This window comes from Grampus griseus, assembly GCF_964374135.1.
Source record: "Grampus griseus genome assembly, chromosome: 11".
NCBI classification, from domain to species: Eukaryota; Metazoa; Chordata; class Mammalia; order Artiodactyla; family Delphinidae; genus Grampus; species Grampus griseus.
Window position 1 is genome coordinate 41,685,900 of NC_139005.1, and position 10,559 is coordinate 41,696,458.

Consider the following 10,559-nt stretch of genomic DNA (forward strand, 5'->3'; position numbering starts at 1 on the left):
TCAATGCAGAACAGCTGTGGAGACACTTTAACCCGAAGATCTATACCAAACGTAGTCTGCTTACCATGTAACACGGTTGCATCTTGAGCAGTGACCTGCCAAGGGCCAAGGACCCTGCTCCCTGGACTCACAGATTTTTCTAATGCTTGGGCAGGTGGTTACTGCATGTTCCACATCAGTCAATGCAACTTAGGACAAAACTAACAGGATACAAAAACAGAGGCGAGGCTGCCGGGACCAGTGTATTTCCGTTGCAGCCAAATGGATTTTATTTTTTCATTCTGTTGATTCTCAGAAGCAGAAAGCATCAATTTAAAAGTTTGTTTGTTCATGCAAACTCTATTTGCATTCTTACGTTAGTTAGGCTAAGCAGCAAAAAGAAAAAAACACACACACTCACATTTAGCCCATGTCATTTAATTGTCAGTTTCTTTGACATAAGCCGCATCTTCTCCACATGGGCTTCGCGTGGTTTGGAGATGGGTGGGGGAAAACAATCAGGTTTCTTCAGGCTGAGGAGGACTTGCTCAGGCCAATTCCAAACATTGTGCTCGTTCAATGCGTAGAAATGATTTGCATGATGGCATGCCGTGATCAGAAGTCATGCATGAGAACCATACACCACAGGACACTACTAATCCTGTCCCCTGCACTGGGTCAGCCTTTGGACAGGACCCAGCCCTGCACCGTTCACTGTATTTGGAGGAAAAAAATGGTAAGCGTTCCATACCCGCTGCAATTCTTTCTGAATTCTTAGAAGTCTTTCGTACACCTTCCGGGTAGGGAAACATAACCAACCAATTGACTACCACCACCAACAAAAAACAAACCCAGTCCAACAAGCAGATGGATCCGTTGTGTGTATATGTTTAACAGACATCTCTAACATACAGCCATTGTTGCACACTTTGAAAGATGAACTATTTAATGCTGCTCTCCGTGTCCCATACATGGGGAGATTTTGATCTCAAATGGCTTGTATTAACGTCACTGTAAAACCAAATCCTAGGGCTAAAAACAAAAATCAAAAAAATTTTTTTCATTTCTATCTTGCAATATTTATGATGATTGTTTAGCCTTCATACTGGAGAACTGACTTTTTTGAGGGTAGAGATAAAAGTGCTATTCAAAGTAGCATGGTATCTCTAGAGGGTCATTTGGGGGAACTTAAAACAACCTTTCGTTGGGGGTAAAGGGGTGCTCACTTCATCAGTATCACGTCCTTCTGCATTGTGGCTTTCTCTGGGCTTGGGTTCATGTGGAGAGGGGTTCAGATATTCTGAACAGGCCTCTCTTCTACAGAGGGGTTGTCACAAGCTGACACACTGCACGGTTCCTCTTGCCTCCGTCACATTTTTCCACCAAGCAGGGCTTCCTTTACCCACAGAGGTGGGTGAGGGCCACAGCACTGGAGCTACAGCTGTGGCTTCTTTCATTTATTATTAGAATAGTCACTGGTGGGACCTCAGTAGAGATGGGGCCGCCTCTGAACCCAGCCCACTTGGTTTCTTTATTGCATTGGTTCTCACGAGAAAGCGACTTAATATGAATTCTTAAGAAGTTCCAGCTTCCCCCAGCACATTCTTTCGGCCAGTTTTGCCATCTGCTTAGGGACCTGCCCATTGTCATTGGAGGGTGGCTTTGCGGGGGAGTGTCATAGCTTCCGTCTGTCTCCCGCTTCAGGGAAGACAGTTTTTAGTCCAGGGGTTTCTCATCTGATGACTAGATTTCAGAGCTAAGATGCTGCAGTTGAATGTGTCAGGAAGTCGATACAAAGAGTGAGGAGAGACTTCAGCATGCAAACCAAATCAAAATAAATTCTTCCTGAACCATAGAATGGAGGGAGAAAACCCACAATCAGACACACCAATCTGCCTTGCAGTAGAAGCACTTTGGATGTCATTTCACAGTCCACCTGACTAGTTTTGCGTAGAACAAACCACAGCAAGTCAGTAAGCAGAGCTTTCTATCTTGTCGGACCATTAGAAACTCTGTCCAGCTTTCATAAGCCTGCTTCTGCGGCACCATCCGTAGTACTTTTTGTACTACGCCTGATACCAGGTTGGGAAGGCGTTTTTCTCGGTGGCCCTGCTAACTGCTAGGATGGATGTATAGTAACGTGTACAGGCTACATCGTAAACAGCACAAAACAAGCTGACGTGTGGTTATTCTTTTTAAGAGAATTATAAATACTGTAATATATCATTTTATTTTATTGGCATGCCTTTTTGTAAATACAAATTATTAACTTATTAAATAGGAAATGGCTTCTGGCTTATGCCATTGTCATGTTTATTTTTATTTTTTATACTTTTCTTTCTTCTTAGAACTTAAGATGCTGTCAGCCAATGTACATCCCCAAACCAGACAGACAGACAAAAAATTTTTTATTGCTAATGGTCTTTTCCAAAACAACAAAAAATATATATATTTTTGTTCCAATGTGCAATAAATTCTAACCACTTCTATGCAAGATTTGGCTAAACTTCATAATCGTTCTTGTTCTTAGGTCTTGAGATGGGCAACAGAACTATAAGATCCCGCTCCGTCCTCTAAGTGCTCATGCTAGTGATGTCATTAAGCTACTAGAGCATATTAATGAGATTTTTCTGAGCTCTGACCCATTTCCTCCCCCAGACCCTGGTCCCCACCCAGCGGGTTATCTCCTCAGTGACACACACGGGCCTTGGTATCTGACACCCATCGGCCAGCTTCATAGGGAAGAAGCCACCTCCACTCTATTTGAAGTTTCACTTTTTTTTTTTTTTAACTTTTCCCACCTTCTTTCCCCTCACCCATCGCCCCTCTACCCACCCACTCGCTCACGCACTCTCACCCTCTCCCGCCCTGCTCCACACTTCTTTGGTAGTAAGTGACACCATCACCAGCAGTTTACACCCGCAGTTAACAGGCATTGAACTCAAAGAGTCAGTGATGACGTTCTTGTACGTCTTCACCGAGTGGGTCAGTGGCAACGCTTTGCCAAATATTAACGAAGCCAATCAAAAAGCAGCGGCAGCCACAGTATCACTGCACATATATATATATAGATATATAAATACAATATAAATATTTATTTTTTGTAGCCAGGTCCTTGGTGCAGTATTTATACTCCACAATCCACCTTTAAAAAAGGACAAAAAGCAAAAAGACGTGTGATGCTGTTAATTTAAAACGCAGAGCCAAAGCCACTGAGCAGCAGCTGACATGGTTGCTGGTTTGTGTGTGAAAAACACTTTCCCCTCTTCTTTCCTTAACCTCCACGTTGCTTAGGATGAGGAGACTCCGTAATTTAAAGCAGAGGGCGAGCGCAGGATAAACTTCCCAAGTCAGCGGACCTGCTCCCATCCCTCTCCGAATGAGCCACTCTTGGCATCAGAAGTTGACTGAGGAGAGATTAACAGAAACTCCCAGTCAAAGCCCCTGGAACGACAGTGCCCAGAGTTCTTTTCTGTTTCGCCGCAACCAATGTAAGCTTGTAAAAGACCAATAGTGAAGACTAGTGTATTAGTGAACGCATGGAGGCCAGCACTGCTCTAAACGAGACGTGATAAAAAGTACATCACTACTATAAGCCAAAAGGAAACAAAATAAAAATGACCCTTTTTACTGTACAAGGGAAGCCTGTCTTGGTGTGCGTTTGTTGCTTGACTCTCCCAAGTTCTGATTCCTGGGAGGGGTCGGGAATTGGGACTTCAGCACATTTGGGGAAAGGAGGGCGAATGGAAGGGAGAGAAATCAGAGGGTTTCCTGCAAAGTTCTGGCTAAAAAGTAGGGCTTGGAGAGAAAAGCAAGGTCCTGTCCGTCCCCCCCACCCAGATCCCCAGTCACCCATTGCATGTGGCATTCCTCCCACTACTGGGCCAGTGCTTCAAGGCCCATGAAACCCCTTCCTCATCGGTCCCCCCAGCAGAGCCCCCAGAGAGGCTGTCAGCCAGCCCAGCTGGGCTGGCCTGCCTTCTGCCTTTTTCACGTTTTTTAAGGAAAAAAACCATCCCAACGCCCCAAAGCTCGGGCGAGCACGATGCCCAGCGCCGCCCCTCTGCTAGCTAATGCTGGGCCTTGCCCTCCATCAGCCCCAGGGACAAACCAGCGGACTAGGGCTGCTCTCATTCGCATTCGGCAGGGAAGGGGGGCGCCCTCCCCTTCCCTCACCCTGCCCAGCTTTGGGGACATCCCTCTCTAGGCCGTGTCTCCCCATCCAGGAACACTCAGGAGGGTTCTGAAGTGCCCACTCTAGTCCGCTCCAGTAGCTCCACTCTGGAGAGAGATGGCTGGTAGGTCAGTCTCCATCCCCCTCCCCCGCCCCGCCTCCAGGCCTGCTGTGGAGGTGAGATCGCCATATGGGTTATGACTTTGTGACTTGCGTCTTGGGCATCTTCTGTGACGATGCCTCTTTATTTTCTCAGATGTTGCCCAAAGTTTTGCAAAAAGCTTCGTTCATTTTCAGGTACCCCCACCCCCTAAAGAATCGGCTGCAACTAGCCAGCCAGGGGGACGTCAGGAGAGAAGAAGAAGTCTGGGTTGGGAGGGGCCCGAGGTTTGCACAGTCTGTGCTGTGGCTCAGCATTGTGCTTTCTTGGATTCCCCTTCCAAGAGCACCAAGATTTCCTCCGTCAAAACACTCCTGAGGCACCCCTACCCCTGCCCCCCACTGCTGTTTGCTGTACATAGAGGCTAAGTGGGGTGGGGTGGGCGGGTGTGCACGTGTGGTGTGTGTGTGTGTGAAGAATGTATATAGGTAAAGGGGAGCGTGGTCCAGTGGTTCCAGAAAAGGGACAGAACTCCTGTGTTCCATCCCCAGCTCGACCACTGACTCGCTGTGTGGCCTTGGGCAAGTCACTTAACCTCTCTGTGCCTCAGTTTCCCCATCTGTAAAATGGGGATAATAATACTGACCTACCTCACAGGGGTGTTGTGAGGCTTTAACTAAATGTTTTGTAAAGTGTTTTTGAGATACAGAGGCAAAGGCACTAGGGAAGGGCAAAGTATTATTTGGACTTATGGAAGATGAAATGGTACCATAAATGCTGCTATTCTGAGAGCCATTTTAAACTGCACTGCTCCAACCACCCCCGCTTCTCATCACCAGGACAGCAGGTCGAGAAAATGTCTTTCCCTTTCACTTGCTTCTGGGGTTTGTGATTATTCCAGATACTTAATTTTGTTCCCTTGCTGTATCTCCTTCCCTCACCCCCTCGACTTGTTCCCTGTTCCGTTTATGCGGAAATGGCAGAAATGCTTGAGAAATGAGAATGTATAAGAGGATCGGAAGTTTATAGTCTGAAATTTCAATTTTACTTTGTACTGTACATCTTTTTACTTTAGAATTTGCAATAAAGGGTTACGTCAATCTTGTTTTCAACTCTCTTCTTGGACTGGCCTGTCATTCTGTCATTACTCAGCCCAGGGTAGCGGGGGAGTCAAGCACTCCCACCCAGCAGGACCCCACAGCTGTCCTCTCCCCTTCCTCTGGCAGGGGCACAGTCTGAGTAGGATCTGTGTGAGGGCTCGCCCAGGCTCAGCTCCTCTGATGGGCGGGCGGTGCCCCAGACACTCAGGTGGGTGGGAAAAATTTGAGGCTCCAGGTGGAGCTTCAGGAGGCCTTGCCTGACTGGAGAGAGCAGCTTGGAGGCAGCAGGCCCTGGAAGTGGGCACACCTCTAGCTGTGCCGCCCCCAGCCCACTCCAGCAGGGCCTCGGAATAAACAGAAATTCTGCACCTTGTTCCACTCCCCATCCCGTTTCTCCAGCTCCCTTACTGCTCACGGATCATTCCCTCTGGAGCTCAAACTTTTGACTCAGGCAGCTCTGGATGCAAACGCCTGACTATGCCACTCACTAGTTGTGGCCAGTTTCCTTATGTGTAATTGAGATAATACCTTATAATCTTGGGTTTTGAGGATTATATCAAATAATATATGTAACTGCTTAGCCTAGGGCCTGACACACAGTTAGTTAGTGCTCAATAAATGGTAGCTCTTAGTGGAAGAATAAGTGCGAGACAAAGGAGGAACTAAAGCTGACAGCAATTGGGAGGGTCTGCCCTCCCCGGCAGACCGGCACCCGAGCCCTCCTCTTCCACTGGCTGCCCCTCTGGCTACGCCAGTCATTTCCAGCCAACAAACCGATCGCTCCCACTTTTACGTATTTCGTAACTTTTATAATATGTCAAAGGCAGCACGCCACCAGGATTGTGCTCCCATTTCACAGCCGGGGACACAGAGGCGACGGGGTATCTGGCCCACCTGCAGCCCAGGTCCCTGGGGATGCGAGGGGCTCTGCAGTCAATAGTGGCTCCTCTTCCCCGCAGCCGGGCACCCCGGAGGGCCGCAGCAGGGGAGGGGCAGGCGGCCAGAGGCTGTGGGGCCGCGCCCCGTCGCCATCGCCGCCCGTGATCCACGGCGTGAGCAGGATGAGCAGCGCCCCGGCGCCCAGCGCCCCACCGAGGCCGGTGAGGAAGCCAAGCGCCAGCGGCCCGGCCCAGCCCGTGGGGCTCCGCTCGTACGGAGCCTGGGGCAGTCGCTCCACGATCAGCTCCAGCTCGTCCCAGTTGGGCTCGCGGGCCGAGGAGCGGCGGGGGCGCAGGGCCGGGGCCGGGATGGGGGCAGCGGGGGCGCCGGCTGGGGGTAGGTAGCTCCGCCCGAACTTGCGCAGCTGCAGCGTCGCCTGCTGGTGGAGGCTCTTGCCCAGCTCCCGGGCCACGTCCGGGCGGCCGCTGCGCCGCAGGGCCCGGGCCACGCGGTCCCACGACAAGGACGGGGCCTCGGCAGCCAGCCAGGCCGCCAGTCCCTGCCGGCAGCCGTCGGACACGTACGCGGGCTCGGCCGCCCCGCCGGCCGGCTCCCCCGCCGCCTCGCGCCGCCGCCGCCGCCCCGCCGCCGCCAACGTGGGCACCGGCTTGGGCCGTGCCAGCCGGTCCTCCGAAAGCCTGGCCAGCTCGGCCTCGACGTCCGGCTCCGGCGCCTTCAGGAGCGACTGGAAGTGGCCGCACTCCTCCGGAGTCAGCAGCTCTGCCAGGCGGACGGCCGCGTGAGGGCCCATGGCGTCCACGGCCCCCGCCGGAGCCAGCGCCCAGCCCCAGAGAGCCAGGGCCAGGGCCCCAGCCGGAGCCCGCGCAGCCATCGCCGGGCGGTGACCACAATCCACGGATTGTGGGGGGAGGAGCTTCGAATGCCCGCGGATGGGGGAGGGGCGCCAACACCCACGGATGGTGGCAGGGATGAGGTTCCTACATCCGGGGACTGGGGGCGGGAGGAGGGGGACACCCAGGGACGGGAAGGGGGGCCCTCCGACACAGGCAACTTGTCGGAGGAGGATCTGCTAACATCCAGAAACTAGGCATTAAGCGGGGAGGGTCTCACAAAACCTGGGGATTGGAGTGAGAGTTTCCCAATACCCAGGGATTGGGGGGGGGACTCAGTCCCCCAGGAGGCAAGGATCCCGGGCCCTTAAACTGAAATGCCTGCCCGAGACCTCCGGGCTGTCCCACTAATGTCTCAAACTTAGCAAGTCTCCCACATCTCTTCTAACCCATTTACCGCCCCTCACACTCCACCAGAAGCCCTAGACCCCTTGCTCTCCTTTACTTCCGACATGCAATCAAGTCCCACATTCTCTTATTACCTGCTAAATACAAAACGTGTATAGACTCTACCATTTCCCGTCCTCCCACGGGTGCATCCAAACCCTCCTCCTCAAGTCCCCCACCCTCAGGGACGGAACTGGCTTCCCTTCCCCAAGCAAGCTTGGACTGCACTCTGCTCTGCCTCAGTCACTCCCCAGCTGACAGGTCCCTTCTGGGACGCCCTCCCTGCCCCCACACACCCTTTTGCCTGTCTCTCCATTAGGCACCCCTCCTATGTACTCCCACAGCACGCTGCCGCTCTGCCTGTTTACTGTCTGTCTCCGGCATTAGAGTGTAAGGTCCATCTATTGTCCCCATAGCAACTAGTGCATAATAGTGTTCAGTAAAGATTTGTTGAATCCGTGGGTAAACTCTTAACTTGCAAATCAGTCCCTGTCCACCAGCCACTAACCCCCTCCCGGCCCCACACACGCAGGCTTCATCGTGGAGCCTCAGCTCCTCACAGGGCATGGAAGGTCCTCCTAGTGCAGCGGTGCAGTTCCATGATTCCGCCCACTTCTCCCCACTCCTGCCCTCACTTTATGCTCTTGTAACAAGTCACAGGTATGGTACAGTTTCCAGCCTCCATAGCTTTGTCAGGCTGTACCCACCCAATCCTGTCCAGGAAGTTTTTCTGACCCATCACTACCACTACCACCACGAGTCAGAATCTTTTCTGGGCATTCCTGAGATAGCCTACGCATCCTCCATCGGGACACTTATCTGGAAAGTAACTAATTCGAGGATATAGTCAACATATACTCAGTGTCTTCTATGCGTACCAAATACTGTGCCAGATGTGAGAACATAAAAATTTTGACACGGTCCCTCCTCAAGCAGCTTTATCCAGTTGTATTTTCAAATGATCCATTCTTGAGCTTTTCCCACCCTGTACTGTGGGCTCTCCAGAATGGTGGCTGTGCTTAACCATTTCTGTATCCTCAGTACTACGTGGTGTCTGCACAGAGTAGGTGTGTCATAAACCAACTAGAGTGCGAGGGGGTGTCGGGACCTCCAAGGGCCAAGAGGGTTGGGGTCGGTGAGCCCTGGGGCAATGCCCTAGAGCCCCCATGTCCAGGTGCACCAGCTGTTTCTCTTGGAGGGGGAACTGCTTTGCAGGGTCTGGCCTTGGGCTTGCTTTGCCTCCTACAAGTCCTGGGTACGCCCTTAGGCTGAGCCCGAGGACGCCAGGGGGCCTACGTCCCTTGCGCTCTGGTGCATTTTCAGTAATTTTGCTCAGCGCATTCAAGACCTCAGGAAGTTGTAGGTCAAAACCTCTCATGGGCATCTCCATATAGCTTTTTCAGCAAGATGTTCCTTCCTAGTTTTCTGTGTCCCAGTTTATGATGAGCTGTCAGAGTTTGGGGATTGACAGACAGATGGTGGCAGACAAAGGATCCCATGTGACCTGAAAGACTGGAACACACTGTGTCCACACCCTGCCCTCTGTCCACTTTCCTTCCGTCCAAGGATGGAATACAAGTACGATCCTAGCTCTGGCCAGCAAGGGCTGCTCTCCAGGTTCTGAGTGAAACTTCCTCTTCAGCCCCCCTTTCCTCCATGCATACATCTATTCATTCATTCACTCATTCAACAAACATATGAGCCCTTCTTTATCCCTCAGGATTCAGAGCTCTGGGGATATAAGTCAGCCCCAATTCTGAGCCTCTAAGAGCTCAGAATTGCAGGCTTTTCATCTGGTGGCCTCACTGCCCAGCACATGGCGGGCCCTTGCCGTGCCAGTGAGTTAACAGGAGTCCCACAGTCATGTTTTGCTGAAGGAAAAGAAACACCCACAGAGCCACACCCATGGCTCCAGCAGACCTGGAAGCCCAAGCATTCCCCAGAGGGCTCCCCACATCCTGCTGCCCCCAAGAAATCCTCTGGAAACCACGTATCATCGTTTTAATACTGTGTAATACTTTCTTTTAAAATACAGTCTTTTCTGAGGTAGACAGACCAAACTGCAGAGCATCGTCAAACAGGAGATAAATACGTCCATGTACAACACGCATCAAAATGAGGTAGAAATGGTTACAGCTGGAGGAGAGGACCCCAACCCCAATCTGGGCAGAGGAAGGAGAGGGCCAGCTTGCCCTCCCCCCATCCCTGCCCCTGGATTCTTTGGTATGCCCCCCCAAACACTGCCAGAGCTGGACCTGCCCTTCCCCACCCGCCTCAGTGCCCATGAGGTAGGTGCTATAGACTGGAGGCTGTCTCCTTGTGCAAAGCTCCCCAAGGCCAGGAGAGGAGGCAGTGGGGGCCCTGGGTCCTGGTCAGTGAGCTCTTCCCCCAACCCCCAGAGCTGCCTGCCTCTTGAAGGGAAGGCTGGGATCCCAACCCCACCTCCCCAATGCCCTCCACCCCCCCCATACACATATACACACCTGAGAGGACCTGCTCACTCCCTGCTCCCCGCAAGGGCCTTTCAGAGCCAAGACCCTGCACCCACTGCTTCTGAGGCACCAAAGCCCTGCAATCAGCCAGCTCCAAGGAGTGGAAGGCCAGGGACCAAGGGGGTAAAGGGGGGAAAACAGAGCAGCTTTCCTTTTAGCACTCCTAAGCCAGCACAGGCCCTTAGCACCTTGGCACCTGAAATGTCCCCCACGGACTTCCTTCCAGCTAGTAGTGGGAGGTGGTACAGAGACTGCAGGAGCTGTAAGGGTGGCAAGGAACAGGAAAGGCGGCTAGGGTGGGAGAAAGAGTTGGGGTGACAGCTTGTCCCCCCCACCTTTGGACCAAAGGTCAGAGCTGTGAAATGGGCTCCCTGAGGGGGAGGGGCGAACTGCCAAAGCCCCATCAAAGGAGAGCTGGTGGGAAGAAGAATATGGTTCTCACGAGGAAGGGTGCCCAAGCCTGGGCTTCTGGGGGGAAAGTCTGGGTGGGACTGAGAATAAACCCCCAATGTTTATTCAGGGGAACACAGCCTGCCC

The 10,559-nt window shown here is 52.3% G+C and overlaps 1 protein-coding gene across 1 annotated transcript; it reads right to left on the reverse strand.

Annotated features, from left to right (window-relative positions):
• Nucleotides 1-6,206: 6,206 nt before the first annotated feature.
• On the reverse strand, nt 6,207-7,124 carry TMDD1 (transmembrane and death domain 1; the record flags this gene model as incomplete). Its single annotated transcript, XM_082666159.1, has 1 exon — nt 6,207-7,124. The coding sequence occupies one exon, from the start codon at nt 7,122-7,124 to the stop codon at nt 6,207-6,209; it is 918 nt and encodes a 305-aa protein (XP_082522285.1).
• Nucleotides 7,125-10,559: the final 3,435 nt, after the last annotated feature.